General features: G+C 70.5%; 5 protein-coding genes across 11 annotated transcripts; 4 read left to right on the top strand and 1 right to left on the bottom strand.

Annotated features, from left to right (window-relative positions):
- The first annotated feature begins 98 nt into the window (after window positions 1-98).
- On the top strand, window positions 99-5,787 carry LOC136305422 (nuclear receptor subfamily 1 group I member 3-like). Of its 4 annotated transcripts, none has more exons than XM_066208673.1 (9): window positions 103-277; window positions 756-894; window positions 1,780-1,910; window positions 2,314-2,513; window positions 3,095-3,273; window positions 3,364-3,509; window positions 5,153-5,269; window positions 5,344-5,449; window positions 5,521-5,744. In XM_066208673.1, exons 1-9 carry the CDS (start codon window positions 151-153, stop codon window positions 5,648-5,650), a joined length of 1,275 nt encoding a protein of 424 aa, XP_066064770.1. In that variant the 5' UTR covers window positions 103-150; the 3' UTR covers window positions 5,651-5,744. The 4 variants fall into 4 exon arrangements, with proteins under 4 accessions (XP_066064769.1, XP_066064768.1, XP_066064770.1 ...); XM_066208669.1 differs by having other exon boundaries at window positions 105-277; window positions 5,167-5,269; window positions 5,521-5,787; XM_066208672.1 differs by having other exon boundaries at window positions 99-277; window positions 5,167-5,269; window positions 5,344-5,744.
- Window positions 5,725-10,910, bottom strand: LOC136305423 (mitochondrial import receptor subunit TOM40B-like). 2 transcript variants are annotated; one of them, XM_066208675.1, is made up of 9 exons: window positions 10,704-10,910; window positions 9,112-9,179; window positions 8,919-9,011; window positions 7,912-8,013; window positions 7,550-7,655; window positions 7,064-7,186; window positions 6,490-6,566; window positions 6,312-6,408; window positions 5,725-6,225 (listed from the first exon to the last, which is right to left on the bottom strand). In XM_066208675.1, exons 1-9 carry the CDS (start codon window positions 10,789-10,791, stop codon window positions 6,086-6,088), a joined length of 894 nt encoding a protein of 297 aa, XP_066064772.1. In that variant the 5' UTR covers window positions 10,792-10,910; the 3' UTR covers window positions 5,725-6,085. The 2 variants fall into 2 exon arrangements, with proteins under 2 accessions (XP_066064772.1, XP_066064771.1); XM_066208674.1 differs by having other exon boundaries at window positions 6,312-6,414; window positions 10,704-10,900.
- An 878-nt stretch (window positions 10,911-11,788) lies between these two features.
- On the top strand, window positions 11,789-14,724 carry LOC136305425 (apolipoprotein A-II-like). 2 transcript variants are annotated; one of them, XM_066208677.1, is made up of 3 exons: window positions 11,789-11,806; window positions 13,045-13,246; window positions 14,468-14,724. In XM_066208677.1, exons 2-3 carry the CDS (start codon window positions 13,047-13,049, stop codon window positions 14,592-14,594), a joined length of 327 nt encoding a protein of 108 aa, XP_066064774.1. In that variant the 5' UTR covers window positions 11,789-11,806; window positions 13,045-13,046; the 3' UTR covers window positions 14,595-14,724. The 2 variants fall into 2 exon arrangements, with proteins under 2 accessions (XP_066064774.1, XP_066064775.1); XM_066208678.1 differs by lacking the exon at window positions 11,789-11,806 and having other exon boundaries at window positions 12,904-13,246.
- Window positions 14,725-16,338: 1,614 nt separating this feature from the next.
- LOC136305426 (ubiquitin-fold modifier-conjugating enzyme 1-like) lies at window positions 16,339-18,592 on the top strand. The gene is made up of 6 exons (XM_066208680.1): window positions 16,339-16,502; window positions 16,700-16,767; window positions 17,256-17,319; window positions 17,416-17,492; window positions 17,940-18,030; window positions 18,422-18,592. The coding sequence occupies exons 1-6, from the start codon at window positions 16,380-16,382 to the stop codon at window positions 18,491-18,493; spliced, it is 495 nt and encodes a 164-aa protein (XP_066064777.1). The 5' UTR covers window positions 16,339-16,379; the 3' UTR covers window positions 18,494-18,592.
- A 183-nt stretch (window positions 18,593-18,775) lies between these two features.
- LOC136305421 (ubiquitin carboxyl-terminal hydrolase 21-like) lies at window positions 18,776-24,761 on the top strand. Of its 2 annotated transcripts, none has more exons than XM_066208667.1 (14): window positions 18,776-18,850; window positions 19,521-19,576; window positions 19,694-20,481; window positions 21,976-22,035; window positions 22,593-22,716; window positions 22,802-22,913; window positions 23,001-23,138; window positions 23,245-23,309; window positions 23,410-23,513; window positions 23,638-23,724; window positions 23,820-23,898; window positions 24,042-24,149; window positions 24,279-24,389; window positions 24,501-24,761. In XM_066208667.1, exons 3-14 carry the CDS (start codon window positions 19,702-19,704, stop codon window positions 24,743-24,745), a joined length of 2,013 nt encoding a protein of 670 aa, XP_066064764.1. In that variant the 5' UTR covers window positions 18,776-18,850; window positions 19,521-19,576; window positions 19,694-19,701; the 3' UTR covers window positions 24,746-24,761. The 2 variants fall into 2 exon arrangements, with proteins under 2 accessions (XP_066064764.1, XP_066064765.1); XM_066208668.1 differs by having other exon boundaries at window positions 24,275-24,389; window positions 24,501-24,680.
- Window positions 24,762-24,823: the final 62 nt, after the last annotated feature.

Here is a 24,823-nt window from a genome sequence, read left to right as displayed (position 1 = left end):
CCCCTCCGCCCCGCGCTGTCCCCGCCTCGCTCAAGTTCAAGGTTCAAACTCCACGGGGCCCTTGCTGCCACCGGCGGGGACACTCGGGGACCGGCGGGGACACGCGGGGACCGCAGGGGACGCTCGGGGACCGGCGGGGACACGCGGGGAATGGAGGGGACACCCGGACACCGCAGAGGACACGCAGGGACCGGCGAGGACGCTCGGGGACCCGGTGTCCCCTCACCGCGTGGGGACAATCCCCCGTCACCGACCGCACCGGGGGACACCGGCTCAGGTACCGCCACCGGCGGGGACACGCGGGGACCGGAGGGGACAGGAGGGGACACACGGGGAGCAGCGGGGACACTCTGGGAATGCAGGGGACACACGGCGACAGGAGGGGACATGCAGGGACCAGCGGGGACACTCAGGGACTGGAGGGGACACTCAGGGACTGGAGGGGACACGCAGGGAGCAGAGGGGACACTCAGGGACCAGCGGGGACACTCGGGGACCGGAGGGGACACTCGGGGGATGCAGAGGACACATGGGGACACTCAGGGACCAGAGGGGACACTCAGGGACTGGAGGGGACACACGGGGACCGCAGGGGACCGACAGGGACACACGGGTGACAGCACCGCGGGTGGAGGGACACCGCGGTGGCAGGCAGGTTCACGTGGGTGACAGGCAGGGGACACCGCGGCCTCGAGGGGACAGGAGGAGCCGGTGGCGGCTGCGTGTCACCCCCCGCTGTCCCCGTGTGTCCCCAGCCGTGTCCCTGGCCAGCCCCCGGGACCCCCCTGGGGACACAGAGCCCGACGGGGACAAAGTGTGCGCCGTGTGCGGGGACAGGGCCAGCGGGTACCACTTCCACGTCATGAGCTGCGAGGGCTGCAAGGGCTTCTTCAGGTGCGGGGACACCGCGGGGACAGCCGGGGACAGCCGAGGGACACCGCGGGGACAGCCGGGGACAGCCGGGGACACGATGGGATGGGATGGGACAAGGGGAAATGTGGGATGGGACAGGATGGGAAAGGGACTGGATGGGACAAGGGACAAGGGGACAAGGCAGGACGGGACAAAGGATGGGAAAGGACAAGACGGGACAAGGGGACACGATGGGATGGGGCGAGGGGAGAGTGTGGGATGGGACAAGGGACAAGGTGGGGAGAGGTTGGGGACAAAGTGGGGGTGGTGGGACTGGGGACAAGGGACAAGGCAGGATGGGAAAGGACAAGATGGGAATGGGACAGAGTGGAGTGGGCCAAGGGGACAGGGTGGGACAGGGGCTGGATGGGACAAAGAAGATGGGAAAGGACAGGATGGGACAAGGGGACCGAGGGATGGGATGGGCCAAAGGGACAGGGTGGGATGGGACAAGGGGACAGGGACAAAATGGGGTGGAATGGGACAGGATGGGACAAAGGGACAGGGTGGCATGGGACAAACAGGACGGGAAAGGACGGGATGGGAGAAGGGGACAGGGCAGGGTGGGATGGGACAGGGACAATATGGGATGGGACAAGGGGACAGGGTGGGATGGGACAGGGAGGGATAAAACAGGACGGGACAAGGGACAGAGTGAGGGGACAAAGTGGGATGCGGTGACAGGATGGGACAGGACAGGACGGGCTGGGATGGGACAAGGGGACAGGGTGGGATGGGCAGGGGTGGCACAGGCTGGTCCCAGGGGCGGTGACGGGGTGTGACAAGACGGGACAGCCGCTGCCACCCCGCGCTCGAGCCCCGCCCCGGCCCCGGGGACACGCGGTGACAGTGGCCGTGTCCCCGCAGGCGCTCCATCATCAAAGGGGTCCGGTTCACGTGTCCCCTGGCGCGGCGCTGCCCTGTCACCAAGGCCAAGCGGCGACAGTGCCAGGCCTGTCGCCTCCAGAAGTGCCTGGACGTGGGCATGAGGAAGGACAGTGAGTGACACTGGGGACACCCGCGGGGACACCTGGGTGGCATAAAGGGGACCTGGAGGGGACAAGGGGGACATGGCGGGGACACCTGGGGGTGCGGGGACGTGACACGGGGACAGCGGGGACAGGGGTGGGGACACCTGGGGGTGCGGGGACGTGGCACGGGGACAGCGGGGACAGGGGTGAGGACACGGGGGAGCACCTGGGTGGGATAAAGGGGACCTGGAGGGGACAAGGCACAGAGAGAAGCGGCTGGGTGGGGTGGCAGGGGAGGGGACAGGGCACAGAGGTGGCAGGGAGGGGGACAGCGGGGACCCGCTCGGGGAGGGGACAGCTCGCTGTCCCCGCTGTCCCCGCTGTCCCCGCTGCCTGCGGCGGCGGTGACAGCGGCGCGCGGGGGTGGCAGTGATCATGTCGGAGGAGGCGCTGCGGCGGCGGCGGGAGCTGCGGGGACAGCGGGGACAGCCCGGGGGACAGCGGGGACAGCAGGGACAGGCCGGGGGACAGCAGGGACTGACGGCCGAGCAGCAGGAGCTCATCGCGCTCCTCATCGCCGCCCACCAGCGAACCTTCGACTCCAGCTTCTCCCAGTTCAGCAGTTACTGGGTGAGCGGGGACACCCCTGTCCGCAACGGGACACCCCTGTCCCCAACGGGGGACACTCCTGTCCCCTCTGGGTGGCCCAGCTGGCCCTGTGGGTGTCCTGGCTGTCCCCTGGGGTGACCCAGATGTCCCCACGGGTGCCCCCAGTGTCCCCTGGAGTGACCCAGCCGCTCCCCACAGTGACACAGTTGTTCCTGTGGGTGCCCTGTCTGTCCCCAAAGAGGCTTCAGCTGTCCCCACGATGGCCCAAGTGTCCCCAAAGATGTCCTGACTGTCCCCACGGGTACCTGGACTGTCCCCAAGATGTCCTGACTGTCCCCGTGTGTACCCAGACTATCCCCACGACGTCCCCATTGTCACCAAAGATGTCCAGACTGTCCCCACGATGCCCCAACTGTCCCCAAAAAATGTCCTGACTGTCCCCACGACTACCGAGACTGTCCCCAAAGATGTCCAGACTGTCCCCACGATGTCCCAGCTGTCCCCACCGCCATCCCGCCTGTCCCCGCGTGTCCCCAGCCTGTCCCCACCGCCGCCCCGCGTGTCCCCGCGTGTCCCCCGCGCTGAGGCCTGGCTGTCCCCAGCCCGCCGTGCGCCTGTTGGTGCCCAGCCCGCGGGGCTCCGCTGTCGCCGCCGAGATGTCGCTGTCGCCGCGCGAGGAGGAGCCGCCGGACGCGCCGTCGCTGCTGCCGCAGTTCGCCGACCTGAGCACCTTCATGATCCAGCAGGTGATCAAATTCGCCAAGGAGATCCCGGTCTTCAGGTGCGCGGGGCGGGGACGCGGCCCGGAGCCACCGCCCGGTGCCACCACGGTGTCGCCGCGACGGTGTCGCCGTGTCCCCTCCCCGGGCAGGAGCCTGCCGCTGGAGGCGCAGATCTCGCTGCTCAAAGGGGCCACGCTGGGGATCTGCCAGATCCGCTTCAACACCGTCTTCAACCCCGCCACCAAGGCCTGGGAGTGCGGCCAGCGCTGCTACACCATCCGCGACGGGGCCCTGGGTACCGCGGGGACACCTGGGGACACCTGGGGACACCTGGGGACACGGCTGTGGGGCGGGAGGGGCTCCGGGCAGGCGGGATCCGCGGGGACAACGCAAGGGGAGGAGGGGGACAGGACAAAGAGTTGTCACAGGGGTGGGGACAGAGGAGTTGGACACCAAGGGACAGCGGCTGGGCACGAGCCAGGTGTGCCCAGGTGTGCCCCAGGTGTGCTCAGGCATGTTCAGCTGTGTCCCAGGTGTGCTCAGGTGTGCCCAGGTGTACTTAGGTGTGCCCCAGATGTTCCCAGGTGTGCTCAGGTGTGCGCCAGGTGTGCCCAGATGTGCCCCGGTGTGCCCAGGTGTGTTCAGGTGTGCCCCAGGTGTACTCAGGTGTGCCCAGGGTGCTCAGGTGTGCCCCAGGTGTTCTCCAGATGTGCCCCACCTGTGCCCCAGGTGTGCTCCAGGTGTGCCCAGGCATGTTCAGCTGTGCCCCAGGTGTGCCCCAGGTGTCCGCAGGTGCGCCCCAGGTGTGTTAAGGCGTGCCCAGGGTGTGCCCCGGTGTGCCCAGGGGTGCTCAGGTGTGCCCCAGGTGTGCCCCAGGTGTGCCCAGGCACGTTCAGCTGTGTCCCAGGTGCGCCCCGCTGTGCCCAGGGTGGCACCTGGGCGGGGTTGGGGACAGCGCGGCCACAGCAGCGGGCCACACCTGGAGGGCTGTGTCCAGTTGTGGTCACTCGGGCTGGGGACGGGCCGGAGGGGCCGGAGGGCGCCCAGGGAAGGGTCTGGAGGATTCCCGGGGGAGATGGGAACGCTCATCCCGGAGAAAAGGGGGATCCGGGGGGGATGCGGGGTCTGAGCCCAGGGAACGGGGACAGGACACGGGGACAGAGCCTCCGGCCGTGCCGGGGGGAAACCTGGGAAAAATCCCTCCAGGAAAAGGGAAAAGGTCGGGGAAGGGGCTCAGGGAGGTTTGGAGGGGCCATTCCTGGAGGTGGCACTCCCGGGCTGGTGGTGACACGGTGGTGACAGGACACTCAGTGACCCCAAACTCGGATTTTCGGGGGGCTAACCGCGGTGTTTCGGGGGGATCCCTGGAGGTGACAGTCTAGGGGTGGTGACAGGACAACCACCGACCCCAAACTCGGATTTTCGGGGGGCTAACGGCGGTGTTTTGGGGGGATCCCTGGAGGTGACAGTCTGGGGGTGGTGACAGGACAACCACCGACCCCAAACTCGGATTTTCGGGGGGCTAACCCCCGTGTTTCGGGGGGATCCCTGGAGGTGACACTCCAGGGATGGTGACAAGACACCCGGTGACCCCAAACTCGGATTTTCGGGGGGTTAACCGCGGTGTTTCGGGGGGATCCCTGGAGGTGACAGTCTGGGGGTGGTGACAGGACACCCACCGACCCCAAACTCGGATTTTCGGGGGGCTAACCCCCGTGTTTCGGGGGGATCCCTGGAGGTGACACTCCAGGGGTGGTGACGGGACACCCACCGACCCCAAACTCGGATTTTCGGGGGGTTAACCCCCGTGTTTCGGGGGGATCCCTGGAGGTGACACTCTGGGGGTGGTGACACGGTGGTGACAGGACACTCAGTGACCCCAAACTCGGATTTTCGGGGGGCTAACCCCCGTGTTTCGGGGGGTATCCCCCCTCCCAGCCGGCTTCCAGCAGATCTACCTGGAGCCGCTGCTCAAGTTCCACGAGAGCCTGCGGCGGCTGCGGCTGCACGAGGCCGAGTACGCGCTGCTGCAGGCCATGCTGCTCTTCTCGCCAGGTCAGCGCCGCGCCCCCGGGGACACCCCGCTGTCCCCAAGGGCCCCCGGCTGAGCCCGAGTGTCCCCTCCCCAGACCACGCGGGCATCGCCCAGCGCGATGTCATCGACCAGTTCCAGGAGAAGGTGGCGGTGACGCTGCAGAGCTACATCGAGCACCAGCACCCGCGCCGCGAGGACAGGTCGGTGACGGTGACAGCGACACGGGGCGGGGGTGGCGGTCCCCGGCTCACGGTCCCCTCCCGTCCCCGAGGTTCCTGTACGCCAAGCTGCTGCTGCTGCTGACGGAGCTGCAGACGCTGAAGGCGGAGAACACGCGGCAGATCCTGCACATCCACGACCTGTCGGCCATGACGCCGCTGCTCTCCGAGATCATCAGCTGAGCCTGGCGACACCCGCGTCACCTCCCCGCCGCGCCGCCAGGCCCGTGTGCCCAAATGTCACCTGGTCCCCCGGCTCCCGGCGGGCACAGAGTAAAGCTCCTTTATTTATCCGGGTGTGGCACCGAGGGGAAACTTGAGGCACGGCCGCCCTGGTGTTGGGGACAACGGGGACGCCCGGACCCATGGCAGTGACCACACCCCGGGGGTGACACCGCGGACAACAACGGGGACACCCGGTCCCCCGGGCAGTGACCACACCCCGCGGGTGACACCGGGGACACCCGGTCCCCCTCGCGGCCGCCACCCGCGGCGCTGTCACTCGCTGTCCCCAGCCCGGTGTCCCCGCTGTCCCCACGGGTCCCTGCGGCACCTGCACGGCCCGACGGCTCCCTGAGCAGGACGGTGGCTGGCTGTCCCCGCTGTCCCCGCTGTCCCTCAGCCCACGGTGACGCTGAAGCCGCAATGGAAGCGGCTCCTCCAGTGGTTAAGGAAAGCCCCCAGGGCCAGCGTCACGGGCAGCGGGGGCAACTTCTTCTCCAGGACGCCCCCCACGCTCCAGTTGCTGTCCAGGAGCCCTGCCGGGGGACAGCGGGGACAGCTGAGCGCCGCCGGCGGCAGGTGACAGCGGGGTGACACGAGGCCGCCGGCAGCCCGGCCCCACCTCTGAAGACGGCGTTGGCCCGCGGCAGGTTGAGCTGGTAGCCGAAGGCGAAGGTGGTCTCCTGCAGGCGCGTGTTGGCCTCCAGCTCCACGCCCACCTGCACCTGGCCGAGGGGACGCGGCGGTCACGGGGACGGCGGGGACGGCGGGGACGGAGGGGACGGAGGGGACACACGCACCTGCTCGTTGGCCCGGTGGTAGTAGCTGGCGTGGGCCCCCCCGGAGCCCAGGTTGAGCGTGGACACCCAGTTCGGGGCTGCAACGGAGAGGGAGCGGCGTGCCCAGGTGTCCCCTGGGTGTCCCCAGGTGTCCCCAGGATGTCTCCAGGCATCCCCAGGTGTCGCCAGGTGTCCCAGGGTGTCCCCAGGTGTCCCCCACCCCCTGTCCCAGTGTGCCCAGGTGTCCCCATCCCCCGTCCCAGTGTGCCCAGGTCTCTCCAGGTGTGTCCCCAGGATGTCTCCAGGTATCCCCAGGTGTCACCAGGTGTCCCAGGGTGTCCCCAGGTGTCCCAGGGTGTCCCCAGGTGTCCCCACCCCCTGTCCCAGTGTCCCCAGGTGTCCCCATCCCCTGTCCCAGTGTCCCCAGGTGTCCCCAGGGGTCCCCCAGGTGTCCCCACCCTCTGTCCCAGTGTCCCCAGGGTGTCTCCAGGTGTGTCCCCAGGTGTCCCCAGGTGCCCCCCAGACATCCCCAAGTGTCCCCAGGTGACCCCAGGGTGTCCCCGGCTGCCCCCCGGGTGTCCCCAGGTGTCCCCACCTGAGTATTTCCCGGCCAGGGTGAGGATGGCCCCCTCCTCCCCGGGGCGCCGGTGGTACACCAGCTCCCCGCCCAGCACCAGCCGGGCCGTGACGCTCTGCAGGAAATGGGCCACCACGATCACTGCGGGGACAGCAGTGTCACCACGGTGTCCCCACAGTGCCACCACGATCACTGTGGGGACAGCGGTGTCACCGCGGTGTCCCCACAGTGTCACCACGATCACTGCGGGGACAGCGGCGTCACCGCGGTGTCCCCACAGTGCCACCACGATCACTGCGGGGACAGCGGTGTCACCGCGGTGTCCCCACAGTGTCACCACAATCACTGCGGGGACACTGCGGCCTCAGCAGGGCTACCGTGGCCACCGGGGCCACCAAAGTCACTGTAGTGTCCCCAAGGGTCACCACCACCCCCGAGGGGACGTCCCTGTCCCCAGGGTCACCCCCGGCCCCGAGGGGACGTCCCTGTCCCCGGGGCTCTCACCGGAGCCGCCCAGCAGGTCGGGGTTGCCCAGCGTGAGCGTGGCCGTGCAGTCGTCCCCGCGGTACTCGCCGTCAAACTGCCACGTCACAAAGCGCGCCTGGTGCGTCTGCGGGGACACGGGACACCTGACACGGGGGGACACGCGGGGACACGCGGGGGACACGCAGGTGACACACACACAGGTGACCCAGGCTCTCCTGGAAGACAGCCTTGGCGCGGAGGCGCTGCCCCAGCAGGTGACACACAGGTCACACACACAAGTGACACACAGGTCACACACACAGGTGACACACAGATGACACAGGTGACACACAGGTGACACACAGGTGACACAGGTGACACACAGGTGACCCGGGGCTCACCTGGAAGACGGCCTTGGCGCGGAGGCGCTCCCCCAGCAGGTGCAGGGCCTGGGCGTTGAGGCTGCCGGCGCTGTCCATGTCCCCGAGCAGCGTGGGGAACGCCTGGGGACAGCCCGCCGTGGGGACAGGGCACGGCCACCACCGCGCGTCCCCGGCTCCGGGTGGCCGCGACACCCCAGTGTCCCCGGCCCGGGGAGGTCACCAGTGAGCCCCAGGGCGGTGGTGACACCAAGGACACCGATGACCCCAGTGGCCACCACTGACCCCAAGGCCACTGGCCACCCTGGGGCCACCACTGACCCCAAGGTCACTGACCATCCTGGGGTCACCACTGACCCCAAGGCCACTGGCCACCCTGGGGCCACCACTGACCCCAAGGTCACTGACCACCCTGGGGTCACCACTGACCCCAAGGTCACTGACCACCCTGGGGCCACCACTGACCCCAAGGCCACTGACCATCCTGGGGTCACCACTGACCCCAAGGTCACTGACCACCCTGGGGTCACCACTGACCCCAAAGCCACTGACCACCCTGGGGCCACCACTGACCCCAAAGCCACTGACCACCCTGGGGCCACCACTGACCCCAAAGCCACTGGCCACCCTGGGGCCACCCACCACCCCAAGGTGATTCTGAGGTCCCCAACAATCCCAGGGTCACCCGGGACCACCCCTCACCCCGGGGCCACCAAAGACCCCAAGGCCACCAATGACCCTGAGGTCACTTGGGACCACCAATGACCCCAAGGCCACCAACGACCCCAGGGCCACCTGGGACCACCCCTCACCCCAAGACCCCCCAAGCACCCTGAGGCCACCCTGAGGCCACCACCGACCCCCCAGGGCCACCCTGAGGCCACCAACCACCCCGAGGCCACCCGGGGTCACCGATGACCACAACGCCCCCACGGCCCTGGGCTCCTCGGGGTGACCACGACGTCCCCGAGGGGGTGACAACCCCCCTGCCGCCACCCCGAGGCCACCCCCCCCCGCGGCGGTGTCACCTCGGTGGGCCCCAGCTGGCGGTCCCCCACGAAGGTGGCGTTGAAGCGATAGCCCGAGGGGCCCAGGGTGCTCATGTGCACCGTGTGTGTCACCTGCGGGGACACCGGGGTCACAGGGGACACCGCGGGGTGGGGGGACACACGGCCACCCTCCCCCCCCCACCGAGGTGTCCCCAGGTGTCCCCTCCCCGACCTGGAAGTGGCTGCTCAGGGTCTTGGTGACGATCAGCTTCACCCCCTCCATCTGCGGCGGGAACACCTCTGTGGGGACACGGCTGTCACCCCCAGAGACACCCAGAGACCCCCGGGGACACCCAGAGACCCCCGGGGACACGGCTGTCACCCCCAGGGACACCCAGAGACCCCCGGGGGCACGGCTGTCACCCCCCAGGGACACCCAGAGACCCCCGGGGACACGGCTGTCACCCCCCAGGGACACCCAGAGACCCCCGGGGACACCCAGAGACCCCCGGGGACACGGCTGTCACCCCCCAGGGACACCCAGAGACCCCCGGGGGCACGGCTGTCACCCCCAGGGACACCCAGAGACCCCCGGGGACACCCAGAGACCCCCGGGGACACGGCTGTCACCCCCAGGGACACCCAGAGACCCCCGGGGACACCCAGAGACCCCCGGGGACACGGCTGTCACCCCCAGGGACACCCAGAGACCCCCGGGGACACCCAGAGACCCCCGGGGACACGGCTGTCACCCCCAGGGACACCCAGAGACCCCCGGGGGCACGGCTGTCACCCCCCAGGGACACCCAGAGACCCCCGGGGGCACGGCTGTCACCCCCAGGGACACCCAGAGACCCCCGGGGGCACGGCTGTCACCCCCCAGGGACACCCAGAGACCCCCGGGGGCACGGCTGTCACCCCCAGGGACACCCAGAGACCCCCGGGGGCACGGCTGTCACCCCCAGAGACACCCAGAGACCCCCGGGGACACCCAGAGACCCCCGGGGACACGGCTGTCACCCCCAGGGACACCCAGAGACCCCCGGGGGCACGGCTGTCACCCCCCAGGGACACCCAGAGACCCCCGGGGGCACGGCTGTCACCCCCAGGGACACCCAGAGACCCCCGGGGGCACGGCTGTCACCCCCAGAGACACCCAGAGACCCCCGGGGACACCCAGAGACCCCCGGGGACACGGCTGTCACCCCCCAGGGACACCCAGAGACCCCCGGGGACACCCAGAGACCCCCGGGGACACCCAGAGACCCCCGGGGACACGGCTGTCACCCCCCAGGGACACCCAGAGACCCCCGGGGACACCCAGAGACCCCCGGGGACACGGCTGTCACCCCCCAGGGACACCCAGAGACCCCCGGGGACACGGCTGTCACCCCCAGAGACACCCAGAGACCCCCGGGGACACCCAGAGACCCCCGGGGACACGGCTGTCACCCCCAGGGACACCCAGAGACCCCCGGGGACACCCAGAGACCCCCGGGGACACGGCTGTCACCCCCAGGGACACCCAGAGACCCCCGGGGACACGGCTGTCACCCCCCAGACAGGGATGTCACCCGCCTGGGGACACGGCTGTCACCCCCCAGGGACACGGCTGTCACCCCCCAGGGACACAGCTGTCACCCCCCTTGGCACACGCAGAGCCCCCCGGGACACAGCTGTCACCCCCCAACGCGGCGACACGGCTGTCACCTCCCCCGTGACACCCGCAGCCCCTTTTTGGGGCCAGCACTGAGACCCCCGGGCCAGCCCCTCAGGGGACACGGCCGTCACCCGCGCTGTCCCCTCCCGGCCCCGCGGTGTCACCTTTGCAGAGGCGGTGCAGCTCATCGAAGCTGCCGGGGTTGGCGCGGGGCTGTGGCCGGCGCGGGGCGCGGCCGCCGCGGTTGCCCATGGCCGCTACGGGCCCGCGCCCGCCGCCATCGCGGCCGGCGCCGCCCGGAGCGCCCTCACGGGGGGCGCCGCCGCCATCTTGGCCGCGGGCAACGCGCGCCGCCCATTGGCTGAGAGGAGAGGGCGGGGCCGCGCCGGAATGCGACCCCTCCGGACCCGCCGGGCAAGAGCGGAGACGTTCCGTGGCGGGCGCGTTCCGCGCCACCCTGCTGTCCCCGCGGGTGTCCCCAAACCCGCGCGTGTCGCCAGATCCGCGCTGGCCACACGTGTCCCCAAATCCCCGCTGTCCCCCGAGTGTCCTGTGACCTCCATGACCCCCCCCCGGTGTGCGCTCTCCGCACCCCTGGACTCGCCCTACCACCTGTTCGCTCCCGTGCCAACCTCCCTCACCCCGCGTCCCCACCCTGCGTGTCGCATGTCGTCGTGATGTCCCCAACTCCTCCATGCCTGCAGCGTCCTGGCTCTGTGCCAACCCCCGCTTCGTGTCGCCGCGTCTCTAGACCCTCCCCCTCCATGTCCCCTCATGTCCCCATCCCATATCCCTGTCCCCTCCCTGTGTCCCCTGCCATGTCCCCTCTGTCCCCATCCCACATCCCTGTCCCCTCCCTGTGTCCCCTCCCTGTGTCCCCTGCCATGTCCCCTCTGTCCCCATCCCACATCCCTGTCCCATCCTGGCCGTGTCCCCTCCCTGTGTCCCCTGCCATGTCCCCTCTGTCCCCTCCCGACATCCCTGTCCCCTCCCTGTGTCCCCTCCCTGTGTCCCCTGCCATGTCCCCTCTGTCCCCATCTCCTCAGCCCGCTGTCCCCTCCCCGCGCCACCTCTGTCGCCACCCCCCCCTCCCCGTCCCCTGCGCTGTCCCCATCCCTGTCCCCATCCCCGCCGCTGACCGGGGGGACTCCGACCTTTTGTCGCCAGCGCCACCACCGCCCTTTGCCCGCGTGTCCCCAGCGCTGGCCCCACAGCCGGGGGGTGTCCCCACTGTCCCCCCCCATCCACCCCCGGCGGGGGTCCGAGGGTCGGTGACACGGCGGGTGACAACCTTCGCCCCGCGGGTGGCCCTTGGGGACACGGGGACAGCCCCGGGGAGGGGACACGGCCCCCCCGCGCTGCCCCTCGGCCCCGCGGTGTTTGTCCGGGGGGGGGGAGGGCGGGGGCTGCGGGGGGATAAAAACGGGCCCGGGGGAGGGGGGACCCCAAAGCTGCCCCGGCACCTGCACAGGTGAGCGGCGACGGGGACTGGGGCTGGGAACGGGGTGTGGGGCTGGGATTGGAATGTGGGACAAGGATTGGGATGTGGGGCAGGGAACGGGGTGTGGGGCAGGGAACGGGGTGTGGGGCAGGGATTGGGATGTGGGACAAGGATTGGGATGTGGGGCAGGGAACGGGGTGTGGGGCAGGGAACGGGGTGTGGGGCTGGGATTGGGGTGTGAGGCTGGGATTGGAATGTGGGGCAAGGATTGGGATGTGGGGCAGGGAACGGGGTGTGGGGCTGGGAACGGGGTGTGGGGCTGGGATTGGGGTGTGGGGCTGGGATTGGAATGTGGGGCTGGGAACGGGGTGTGGGGCAGGGAACGGGGTGTGGGGCTGGGATTGGGATGTGGGGCTGGGAACGGGGTGTGGGGCAGGGATTGGAATGTGGGGCAAGGATTGGGATGTGGGGCAGGGAACGGGGTGTGGGGCTGGGAACGGGGTGTGGGGCTGGGAACGGGGTGTGGGGCTGGGATTGGGGTGTGGGGCTGGGATTGGAATGTGGGGCTGGGAACGGGGTGTGGGGCAGGGAACGGGGTGTGGGGCAGGGATTGGGATGTGGGGCTGGGAACGGGGTGTGGGGCAGGGATTGGAATGTGGGGCAAGGATTGGGATGTGGGGCCGGGATTGGGGTGTGGGGCTGGAGGGGGAGGTGGGGCAGGGATTGGGGTGCGGGGCAGGGATTGGGGTGTGGGGCAGGGATTGGGGTGCGGGGCAGGGATTGGGATGTGGGGCCGGGATTGGGGTGCGGGGCACAGATTGGTGCTGGGATGGGGCTGGAATTTTCTATGGGGCTGGCAGTTTCCACGGGGCCGGGCGTTTCCATGGGGCTGGAATCTCCTGTGGGGAAGGGAATGCACTGGGATGGGGCTGGAATTTTCTATGGGGCTGGCAGTTTCCACGGGGCCGGGCGTTTCCGTGGGGCGGGCAGCTCCCGTGGGTGTGTGGGTCGGGCAGTGTCCCCCGCGCCGCCCGTCCCGCGGGTCTCACGCCGTGTCCCCGTAGCCATGAGGGTCGCCGTGGTGGCCGCGCTGCTGCTGTTGGTGGCCACGGCCCGGCGCGGGGCGGCGGCGGAGGGCGCGGAGGGCGCGGAGGAGCCCGCGGGCACCGGGGATTTCCTCAGCCGCCACTTGCAGAGCTTCTCCGACCTCTTCACCCGCGAGCTGCCGCAGCGCCTGCGGGCCGACGAGCTGCGCAGCCAGGCCGAGTACGGCGGGGCGGGAGAGGGACCCCCGATCGGGACCCCTGCCCGAGACCCCCGATCGGGACCCCCCATCGGGACCCCTGCAAGAGACCCCTTCCCGGGACCCCCCATCGGGACCCCTGCCCGGGACCCCTGCCCGTGACCCCCGATCGGGACCCCTGCCCGGGACCCCTGCCCGGGACCCCTGCCCGGGACCCCCCATCGGGACCCCTGCCCGGGACCCCTGCCCGGGACCCCTGCCCGGGACCCCCCATCGGGACCCCTGCCCGGGACCCCTGCCCGGGACCCCTACCCGGGACCCCCGATCGGGACCCCTGCCCGGGACCCCTGCCCGGGACCCCTGCCCGGGACCCCCCATCGGGACCCCTGCCCGGGACCCCTGCCCGGGACCCCTGCCCGTGACACCTCCCCGGGACCCCCGATCGGGACCCCTGCAAGAGACCCCTTCCCGGGACCCCCCATCGGGACCCCTGCCCGGGACCCCCCATCGGGACCCCTGCCCGGGACCCCTGCCCGTGACACCCCCCCGGGACCCCCGATCGGGACCCCTGCCCGGGACCCCCCATCGGGACCCCTGCCCGGGACCCCTGCCCGGGACACCTCCCCGGGACCCCCGATCGGGACCCCTGCAAGGGACACCTCCCCGGGACCCCCTGCCCGAAACCCCCAACCTGGGACCCCTCCCCGCGACCCCTTTCCAGGACCCCTCCCTGGGCGATTTCCCTGGGACCCCCGCCTGCGACCCCTGCAAGGGATCCCCGCGACCCGTCCCCGCGACCCCCACCCGGGATTTCTCTCCAGGATTCCTACCCGGGACTTCTCCCCGGGACCCCACCCCGAGACCCCCGCCCGGGAGCCCCCTCTGACTCCGCCCTGGGACCCCTGCCCGCCATCCTGCCCCGGGATCACTCCCGGGACGCCCGCCCAGGAATCCTCCCCGGGACCCCTCCCCAGACCCCTCCCCGGGACCCCCGCCCGGGATTCCTCCCCGGGACCCTTCCCCAGACCCCTCCCCGGGACCCCCGCCCGGGATTCCTCCCCGGGACCCCTCCCCGGGACCCCCGCCCGGGATTCCTCCCCGGGACCCTTCCCCAGACCCCTCCCCGGGACCCCCGCCCGGGATTCCTCCCCGGGACCCTTCCCCAGACCCCTCCCCGGGACCCCCGCCCGGGATTCCTCCCCGGGACCCCTCGCGGCCCCCCCGCTGACGGCGGCGCCCCGCAGGCAGTACCTGGAGCGGGCGAACAAGCAGCTGGAGCCGCTGGCGCGGGAGCTGCGCTCCAACGTGCTGGGACTCTTCTCCTCCCTGCTGCAGCTGGGCAAGACCGACGGCCAGGGGGGCAACCCCTGAGACCCCCGGCATGGGCATGGGCACGGCCCTGAGACCCCCGGCCCGGGCACGGCCCCTGAGAGCCCTGCGTGGACCCAACATGTACCTGAGACCCCCAGGGTGGACCCCAATAAAGCCCTGAGACCCCCAACACGGACCTAAATACAGCCCTGAGACCCTGACACGGACCACAACATATACCTGGGACCCCCAAATACAGCCCTGAGACCCCCTGAGAGCCCCACATGGACCCCAACATTTACCTGAGACCCCCAGGATGGACCCCAATACAGCCCTGAGACCCCCTGAGAGCCCCACATGGACCCCAACATATACCCGAGATCCCCAAATACAGCCCTGAGACCCCCTGAGAGCCTGATATGGACCCCAACACAGCCCTGAGACCCCCAACACAGATCTAAATACAGCCCTGAGACCCTGACACGGACCACAACATATACCTGAGACCCCCTGAGACCCCCGGGATGGGCACGGGCGCGGCACCGAGACCCCCTGAGAGCCCTGAGTGGACCCAACGTATACCTGAGACCCCTAAATGCAGCCCTGAGACCCCCTGAGAGCCCCACATGGACCCCAACACAGCCCTGAGACCCCCAGGATGGGTCTGGACACAGCCCTGAGACCCCCTGAGAGCCCCACATGGACCCCAACAAATACCTGAGACCCCCAAATACAGCCCTGAGAGCCCCACATGGATCCCAACACAGCCCTGAGACCCCCAGGATGGACCCCAATACAGCCCTGAGACCCCCTGAGAGCCCCACATGGACCCCAATACAGCCCTGAGACCCCCGGGATGGGCCCAGACACAGCCCTGAGACCCCTGCATGGACCCCAAATAAAGCCCTGGGCCCCCGCCGTGTCCTTGGGCTGGGGAGGGCAGGGGCTCCTGGGGCTTGGGGGGGTCCCTGGTGCTATTGGGGGGTCACTGGGGCTGGGGGGGGTCCCGGGGCTCTGGGGGAGTTCCCTGGTGCAATAGGGGGGTCCCTGTGGGTGGGGGGGGGGGTCCCTGGGGCTTTGAGCGGGGTCCCTGATGCTGGGGTGCATCCCTGTTGCCGTGGGGGGGATTCCCTGTCGCTGTCAGGGTGTCCCTGTGTCGGGGGGTCCGTGTCACTCTGTTAGGGGGTGTCCCTGGGGCTATCGGGGGTCCCTGTGTCGGGGGGTCCCCGTGTCGGGGGGTCCCTGTCGCTGTCGGGGTGTCCCCGTGTCGGGGGGTCCCCGTGTCGGGGTGTCCCCGTGTCGGGGTGTCCCTGTCGGGGTGTCCCCGTGTCGGGGTGTCCCCGTGCCGGGGTGTCCCTGTCGCTTTCAGGGTGTCCCTGTCGGGGTGTCCCCGTGTCGGGGTGTCCCTGTCGCTGTCGGGGTGTCCCCGTGTCGGGGGATCCCTGTGTCGGGGTGTCCCTGTCGCTGTCAGGGTGTCCCTGTCGGGGTGTCCCTGTGTCGGGGTGTCCCCGTGTCGGGGGGTCCCTGTCGCTGTCAGGGTGTCCCTGTCGGGGTGTCCCCGTGTCGGGGGGTCCCCGTGTCGGGGTGTCCCCGTGTCGGGGGGTCGCCGTGTCGGGGGGTCGCCGCCCTCTCAGCCCAGCCCGGAGCAGCTCCCCCCCGGCTGCCAGCACCAAAGATGGCGGCGGCGCGCCGCCCTCACGCGCCGGGCGTGCCCTCACCCAAGATGGCGGCGGTGACGTCATCCTTCCACCCCACCCTCGGAGAAGATGGCGGCGCACATCACTTCCGGCGGGGCGGCATGGCGTCCACGTCACTTCCGGCGGGGCGGCATGGCGGGGCCCGGCCATGGCGGAGGCGGCGGCGCGGCGGGCCGTGGCGGAGCTGCCGCTGCTGCGGGCGCCGGCGGGGCCGCGGGACCGTGAGGGCTGGGCCGAGCGGCTGCGAGAGGAGTACCGGGCGCTCATACAGGTGCGTCCGTGGCGCCCCGCCGGTGTTCCCCCTCCCCCTTCCCCCCCACGGTTGCGCTGGTTCGGCTCGTTCTCGGTGGCGCCCCGGTGTGTGTGCGCGATCCCTCCCGGTGTTCCCCGAATCCTTCCCGGTGTCTCCTTCCCGGTATTGCCCCCCCGGTAACCCCCCCGGTGTCCCCCCCCCTCCTCCCCCCGCAGTACGTGGAGAACAACAAACGCGCCGACACCGACTGGTTCCGCCTGGAGTCCAACCCCGAGGGCACCCGGTGCGTGGGCGGGGGGCGGCGGGACCCCCCTCGGGACCCCCCCGAGTCAAACAGTTTTGGGGGCTCCTGGGGGGGGTCTCGGGGGGTGTTGAGGTGTTTTGGGGGGTCCTGGGGGGGGTCTCGGGGGGTGCTGAGGTGTTTTGGGGGCTCCTGGGGGGGGCCTCGGGGGTTGTTGAGGTGTTTTGGGGGGTCCTGGGGGGGATCTCAGGGGGTGTTGAGGTGTTTTGGGGGCTCCTGGGGGGGTCCCGGGGGGTGTTGAGGTGTTTTGGGGGCTCCTGGGGGGGGTCTCGGGGGGTGCTGAGGTGTTTTGGGGGGTCCTGGGGGGGGTCTCGGGGGGTGCTGAGGCGTTTTGGGGGGCAGATTTGAGGTGTTTTGGGGGGGTCTGAGGGGCCTGGGGGTCTCCTGGGGGTCTCCCCTCACTGAGGGGTCCCGGGGGGGGTCCCGGGGGGGGTCTCGGGGGGGTCTCCCCTCACTGACCCTCCGTGCAGGTGGTCGGGCAGGTGTTGGTACATCCACGAGCTGCTCAGGTACGAGTTCACCATCGAGTTCGAGGTGAGCAGGGGGCTCCGGGGGGCTCCTTGGGGGGTCCCGAGGTTTGGGGGGGCGGGGGGGGTCCCGGAGGGTGCTGACCCCCCCTCGCCCCCCCAGATCCCGGTGACGTACCCGGGCACCGCCCCCGAGATCGCCATCCCCGAGCTGGACGGGAAAACCGCCAAGATGTACCGGTGGGCTGGGGGGGGCCTGGGGAGGGTTTTGGGGGGGTCCTGGGGGTCCTGGGGAGGGTTTGAGGGGGGCCTGTGTGGGGTCCTGGGGACCCTGGGGGGGTATGGGGGGCCTGGGGAGGTTCTGAGGGGGTCCTGGGGAGGGTTTTGGGGCTGGGGGGGTCCTGGGGGGTTCTGGTGAAGGTCCTGGGGCTGGGGGGGTGGGTTGGAAGGGGAGTTTGAGGGGTCGTGGGGAGGGGGGTGGGGTGGTCCTGGGGAGGGGTTTTGGGGCTGGGGAGGGGGTCTTGGGGAGGTTTTGGGGGGTTCTTGGGGCTGAGGGGTCCTGGGAGGTCCAAGGGGGGGCTCAGGAGGGTCCTGGGAGGTCACTGGGGAGATCCTGGGGGGCTCAGGAGGTTCCCAGGGTCACTGGGGGGGGTTCCCGGGGGTCTGACGGGTCCCCCCTCCCCACAGTGGGGGCAAGATCTGTCTCAGTGACCACTTCAAGCCCCTGTGGGCCAGGAACGTCCCCAAATTCGGGCTGGCACACCTGATGGCCCTGGGGGTGAGCGGGGGGTCACCTGGGGGGGGACACTGCCGGGGGGGGGTGACACTGCCGGGGGGGTGTCACCTGTGTGAGTGAGGGGTGACACCGAGGAGGGGCTGTCACCCATTTTGGAGGTGACACTGGGGGGGTGTGACACCGCGGGGGGATTGTCACCTTTTTGGGTAGGGGGTGACACCGAGGAGGGGCTGTCACTCACTCGGGGAATGTGACACTGAGGGGGGGGGTGACAAATTCTAGGGGTGTGACACCAAGGCAGGATTGTCACCCATTGGGGGGGGTGTGACACTGAGGGGGGGCTGTCACCCACTGGGGATGGGCTGTGACACCAAGGGGGGGGGGTGACACGTTCTGGGGGTGTCCCCCCCAGCAGTGACCCGTGTCCCCACAGCTGGCTCCCTGGCTGGCCGTGGAGATCCCGGACCTCATCTCCAAAGGTCTCATCCAGCACAAGGACAAGTGACCAACTCCGGGGGGGGCCACCCTGCCTTGTTCCCCTCCCCGCTGCTCCCACCGCTCCCCACCGCTTCGCTGCCGCTCCCCAATAAACATTCAACCCCGATTTGGTGCCGGGTTGTTATTTTGGGGGGTGACACGGACAGGGAATTGTCCCCAACACCGTTCCAACCTCGAAAAGGGGCGCGGCCCCTTTAAGACGCCGCGCGGTTTCTATGGCGACGCGAGGCGCGGGGGGCGTGGCCTGAAGGGGCGGCGCATGCGCAAAGCGGGCGGCGAGGCCGCCGGGGGCGGGGCGGCGTGAGGGAGGAACAAAGATGGCGGCGGGTGCGGCGGGAGTTGTTGCCATGGCGGCCCGCGGGAGGTGCGGGGGGACGGCGGGGCCACGGCGCCGAGGGCCGGGAGGGGCCCGGGGGGGTTGTCGGTTGGGGCTGGGGGGGGGGGCTCGGGGACAGCGGACACCCTCCCCTGAGGGGAGCCCCGCGGCCGGGCGGGCGGTGCGGGACAGGGCCCCGGGGGGCGGGGGGGGGGAGACCGGGATGATGGAGGGGGGGGCACCGGGAGCAGCTCACGGGGGTCCCGGGATAACGGGGGGGAAGGAGACAGGGGACAGCCCCCGTGAGGGACCCCGCGGCGGGAGAGGGGGCGGGGCCGCGAGGGCCCGGGGTGATGGGGGGGGCCGGGAGGGGTTTTTGGGGGGCTGCGGGAATTCCCTTTCGGGGCGGGGGGCGGCACCGGGGGTTCCGGAGGGGGCTGAGCCCCGGGGGTCTCGGGTCCTGGAGAGGGGAGGGGGGGCGCTTTTCCAGCGGCCTGGCCGCCCCCGCCGGGCCCTTCCCGGCCAAAGCCTCGGGGCGACCCCCGCCCCAACCCGGGGAGCGGGAGCCGCCTCGGGGCCGGGGGGGATCCGAACCCCGCCGTGACTCACCGGCACGCAGCGGGGGGGGGTCCCCCCGAGCCTTTGGGATCCCTCCGAGGTTCTGGGGGTCCCCCCCCCAGGTTTCGGGGTCCCCCCGGTGACGCCGTGTCCCCCGCAGGGCCCCCGCCGACGGGACGCTGTGTCCGGCCGCCGGGCGCAGGGGGCTGTGAGCAGGTGGGTCCGTGTCGTCCCCCCCCCCCCGTTTGTCGCTGTCCCCTTCTGTCACCTCCCCTCCCCTGTCTCCCGGCTGTGGCACCCTTGTCACACCAGCCCCGTCGCTGTCCCCCGCAGGCCCCGCCATGCCCCAGGCCTCGGAGCACCGCCTGGGCCGCTCCCGGGACCCCGGCGCCGCCGCCGCCGCCGCCGCCGTGGTGACCGCGCAGCCCCGGGCGGGCTCCCGCCTGCCCAGCGGGCACCGAGCGCTGAGCCAGGAGCGCCATGCGGCCCCCAACGGGCTCTCGCCGGCCCCCAAACTGCGCCTGCTGCCGCCGAGGCCCCCGCCGCCGCCGCACGAAGACCCCCGCCCCAAGAAGCTGGAGCTGGAGCGGGGCCGGGCGGCCAAGCGAGGGGACCCCGCTCCCCGCGGGCCGGGGGGCCGCCGGGGCCCGCTGAAAGCCGACCACGGCGTGCGGGTGCCCGGGGGAGCCCCGCAGGTGCCCGGCAGCGCCTCCTTCTCGCTGCCCAGCGCGGCCGAGCGGCGTCGGAGCAACTTGGCCCGTTCCAAATCCATCAGCATCGGGGACCTGAGCCAGGGAGGAGGAGGAGGAGGAGGAGGAGGTGGCGGCGGTGGTGTCCCCAGCCGAGCCGAGGACGTGGCGGTGGCGCTGAGCCGGCTGGTGCTCAGGGACTGCGGGCACCCGCTGGGCGCGGCGGGCGCTCTGGCGCTCCGCAGGAGCTCCTCGCTGCGCAGGGTGGCCGTGGGCTCGCCCGGACCCGACGGCAAAGGCGCCGCGCCGCCGCCGCCGCTGCTGCTCTCCGTGCGCCCCGAGGGCGGCCCCCGAGGCCGCGGCACCGCCGCCGAGCCGCCCTACGGCCCCGGCAGCCCCGCGCCCGGCCGCGCCGAGGACAAGGCGGCCGCCGTAAGAGCCTCGGGAGGGGCGGCCGGGGAGGGGGGGGGCGTGGGCCCCGCGGTGTCCCCGGCTTTGGGGACAGTTTGAGACCCCCGTGCTGGCCCCGGCTTTGTGACAGTTTTGAGACCCCCGCGGTGTCCCTAGATTTGGGGACAGTTTGTGACCCCCACAGTGTCCCCGGTTTTGGGGACGTTTTGAGACCGCCCAGTCTGTCCCCAGCTTTGGGGACGTGTTGCAACCCCCACAGTGTCCCCAACTTTGTGACAGTTTTGAGACCCCTGCAGTGTCCCCCGTTTTGGGGACGTTTTGAGAGCCCCACGCTGTCCCCAGCTTTGGGGACATTTTGAGACCCCCGCAGTGTCCCCAGCTTTGGGGACATGTTGAGATCCTGACGCTGTCCCCAGCCTCAGGGACATTTTGGTACCCCCAGGCTGTCCCCGGCTTTGGGGACATTTTGTGACCCCCTAGGCTGTCCCCAGCTTTGGGGACGTTTGGAGACCCCCATGCTGTCCCCAGCCTCAGGGACATTTTGAGACCCCCACGCTGTTGAGACCCCCAGGCTGTCCCCACCTTTGGGGACACTTTGTGACCCCCGCGGTGTCGCCGGTCTCAGGGTCGGTGATATCTCCAGGGTGGCACAGTGGCTCTGGTCTCACCTGTCCCCGCTCCTGTCCTGTTTTGGGGACCCCCACGGCTCCGGGAGTGGCCGCTGCCCTCCCCGTGGCTCCGGGAGTGACCGGTCCCGTTCCCCCCACAGCTCCGGGGTGGCCACGGGTGACCGCGGTGACACCCGGCTGGCCGCGGGTGGCCGCTGCCCTCCCCGTTTCCGCATCCGCCTCCCCCCCGGCCCGTCCCGCACCTGCCCGGCCACGTGTGGGGGGATCGTAATCCCCGAAATCCCACCGGGACACGGCGGCGCGGCCTCGTCCCCCCTCGGCGTGTCCCCAGCGCTGCCCGGGGGGCTCCCGCGGCCCCGCCGAGCCCCCCAGACCCCGCCACTTCACCCGGCGACGGGGTTTATTTCTTCGGGGAGGGGGACACGACGTTTACCTCGGCACCCCTCCGAGCTGTTCCTGTTCCCCGGGGGCAGCTCCGGCTAATTAATCCCCGCGGGATGAGCCTCCCGCGCGGCCCAGAATAGCCGGGGGAATCGGATCAGCTAATGAGCTGAGAGGGACGGCGCACTCCGCTGCCATCGGTCCCCTCCGTGCGGCCACCGGGGAACCGCGCCGGGGGGTTGTCACCGCCGCGCCGGGGGTTGTCACCACCATGCCGGGGCTGCAGGGAGCCACGCTGGTGGCGGAGCTGCCGCGGAAGCTGCACCGTTCGTTGGTGACCCGGCGGGAGCTCCAGGGCCGGGCGGCCGACATCTCGGAGTCGGTGGTGCACACGGCGGTGATGGGGCTGCTGCTGGTCACCGGCGAGGTGAAGGCGCCCGGGGACGGCGGCGGGGACGGGGCGGGCGGGGCGCGGCTCACCGCCTGTCACTCGCTGTCCCCGCAGACGCACCACACGCTGCTGCTGGGCTCGGGACACGTGGGCCTCAGGAATTTGGGCAACACGGTAAGTGGCCCGTGGTCAGAACCCGCAGGGTTCTGGGGCCTCTGTCTTGGGGTGCGGGAGGGATTTGGGGTCACCTCGGGGTCCTCCAGGTTCCGTGGTCATGGTCCTGTTCTCCCGTCCTGCTGGGATGTCACATTCCCAGAGCTCCCTCAGCAATGTCCCCGTGGTCCCCAACCTTCCTGTCCCTCTGTCCTGGGGTGCAGGAGGGATTTGGGGTCTCCCGGGTCACCTCAGGGTCACCTCCGGGTCCCCCAGGCTCAGTGGTCATGGTCCTGTTCTCCCGTCCTGCTGGGATGTCACATTCCCAGAGCTCCCCCAGCCCCACAGCCCTGTCCCCGCGGTCCCCAACCCTCCTGTCCCTCCGTCCTGGGCTATGGGAGGGATCTGGGGTCCCTTTAGTGTCACCTGGGGGTCACCTCAATGTCCCCGAAGCACTTTGCGCCTGTCTCATCCCACCGGGGACATCACATCCCCGGGGACCCCCAACCTCACGGGGACACCCTGAGGACCCCCTGGGTCCCTGCCACACCCCAGGATGTCCCCGTGTCCCCTTCCAGTGCTTCATGAACGCGGTGCTGCAGTGCCTGAGCAGCACCAAACCCCTGCGGGATTACTGCCTGCGCCGGGACTTCCAGCAGGAGCAGCCCCCCGGCCCCCGCGCCCCCCAGGAGCTCACCGAAGGTGGGGCAGACCCCCCTCCCCCAGAACCTCCCGCAGCCCCCCCAGGGCCTTACATAACCGTGGTGACACCACGGTGTCCCCGCAGCCTTCGCCGACGTCATCGCCGCCCTGTGGCACCCCGACTCCTCCGAGGCCGTCAACCCCGGGCGCTTCAAGGCCGTGTTCCAAAAATACGTCCCCTCCTTCACGGGCTACAGGTGAGACCCCCTCACCCAAGCCCAAAAAACACCTCCCTGGAGGTCCCCGGGGTGGGCACGAAGCGTGTCCCCTCCGTGTCCCCGCAGCCAGCAGGACGCGCAGGAATTCCTCAAGTTCTTCATGGACCGGCTGCACGTGGAGATCAACAGGAAGGGCCGGCGCACCCCCAGCATCCTGTCGGACACGCGGAGAGCCCCGGCCCTGGAGGACCCCGAAACGCTCAGGTGAGGGCCGGGGCGAGGGCTGGAACCCCGGTTTTTGGGGGGGGGGGGGGGGGACAACGACAGGTGACCCTGATGTCACCCCGACGTCACCCTCGCCGCCCCGCAGCGACGACGAACGCGCCAACCAGATGTGGAAGCGCTACCTGGAGAGGGAGGACAGCAAGATCGTGGGTGAGCGCTGGGAATGGGGGTGTCCCCCCCCTCTTGCCGGGGACCCCGAAACCTCTGGGGGTTCCACCCAAGCCTCCCTGCGTCCCCCTCTGCCCCCCAGATCTCTTTGTGGGGCAGCTGAAGAGCTGCCTCAAGTGCCAGGCCTGCGGCTACCGCTCCACCACCTTCGAGGTGTTCTGCGACCTCTCGCTGCCCATCCCAAAGGTAGGGCTGGGCTGCAGCCCCGACCCCCGAAAACCCCTCAGACCCCCCCGAAAATTCCTTCCTGAACCCCCAAAATTCCTCCCTGACCCCCCCAAAATTCCCCCCTGACCCCCTGGCCCTCCAGAAAAGCTTTGCCGGGGGGAAGGTCTCGCTCCACGACTGCTTCAGCCTCTTCACCAAGGAGGAGGAGCTGGACTCGGAGAACGCCCCGGTGAGAGGCTGGATCCCGCCCCACACCCAGCGACCCCTCCCCCGGAGCCCCGTTTGTCCCCCGGGCCCCTCGCCGAGCGTCCCCTGTCCCCTCAGGTGTGTGACAAGTGCCGGCAGCGGACGCGGAGCACCAAGAAGTTGACGATCCAGCGCTTCCCACGCATCCTGGTGCTCCGTATCCTTGGGGAACCAGCACGGGCAGCACCCCCGAAACCCTTGGGAGGATCCCCCTCCCCAAAACTTTTCCAAGGATTTGGGGTGGGCGGGGACAGGGATCGCCCCTCCGTCCCCCTTTTTCCCTTAACCCCCCCGGGGCAGACCTGAACCGGTTCTCCACCACGCGCTACTCCATCAAGAAATGCTCCGTCTTCGTGGACTTCCCGCTGCAGCAGCTCAACCTGCGCGAGTTCGCCAGCGAGAAGGCGGGTGAGAGGAGAGGGCTCCGAGCGGGGAAAAAAAAAAATTCGGGATTTTGGGGGGGACGGGACGGGGACGGGGGGGCTCAGGACGAGGCTCAACCCGACCCACGCCACTCCCCCCCCCGGCCGCAGGCAGCCCCGTCTACAGCCTGTACGCGCTGTGCAACCACTCGGGCAGCGTCCACTACGGTCACTACACGGCCTTCTGCCGCGACCCGGCCGGCTGGCGCGTCTACAACGACTCCCGGTCAGTCGGTGTCCCCCCCTCCCCGCCCCGGTGGGACCCTCCCGGTGCCCCCCATTGTGCGCCCCCCTCCCCCGGTGCTGCGGGGGGCTGAGGGCTGTCCCCCGCCCGCAGGGTCTCGCCCATCAGCGAGAACCAGGTGCCGTCCAGCGAGGGCTACGTGCTGTTCTACGAGCTGGAGGAGCCCCCCGGCCGCAGACCCTGAGAGCCCCCCACCACCCGGGAGACCCCCGGGAAACGCCCCCACCCCCCGGGAAACGCCCCCCCCCGGGAAACGCCCCCCCGGGGCCCCGCGGCAAAAGGGGGTGCGGGGCTGGGGGGTGCGGCCGCAGCCCGCGCGGCCCCGGGGGGTTTTGTGAATAAATTTATTAAAAAACAAACAAAAAAAAAAAAACAACCCAAAAACCGCCAAGTTTTGGGGCGCCGGGAGGGGCGGG

This window comes from Chamaea fasciata, unplaced genomic scaffold (genome assembly GCF_029207755.1).
Source record: "Chamaea fasciata isolate MVZ Bird 193981 ecotype frontalis unplaced genomic scaffold, bChaFas1.0.hap1 SCAF_402, whole genome shotgun sequence".
Taxonomy (NCBI): domain Eukaryota; kingdom Metazoa; phylum Chordata; class Aves; order Passeriformes; family Sylviidae; genus Chamaea; species Chamaea fasciata.
This window is presented reverse-complemented; position numbering and strand designations above follow the sequence as displayed.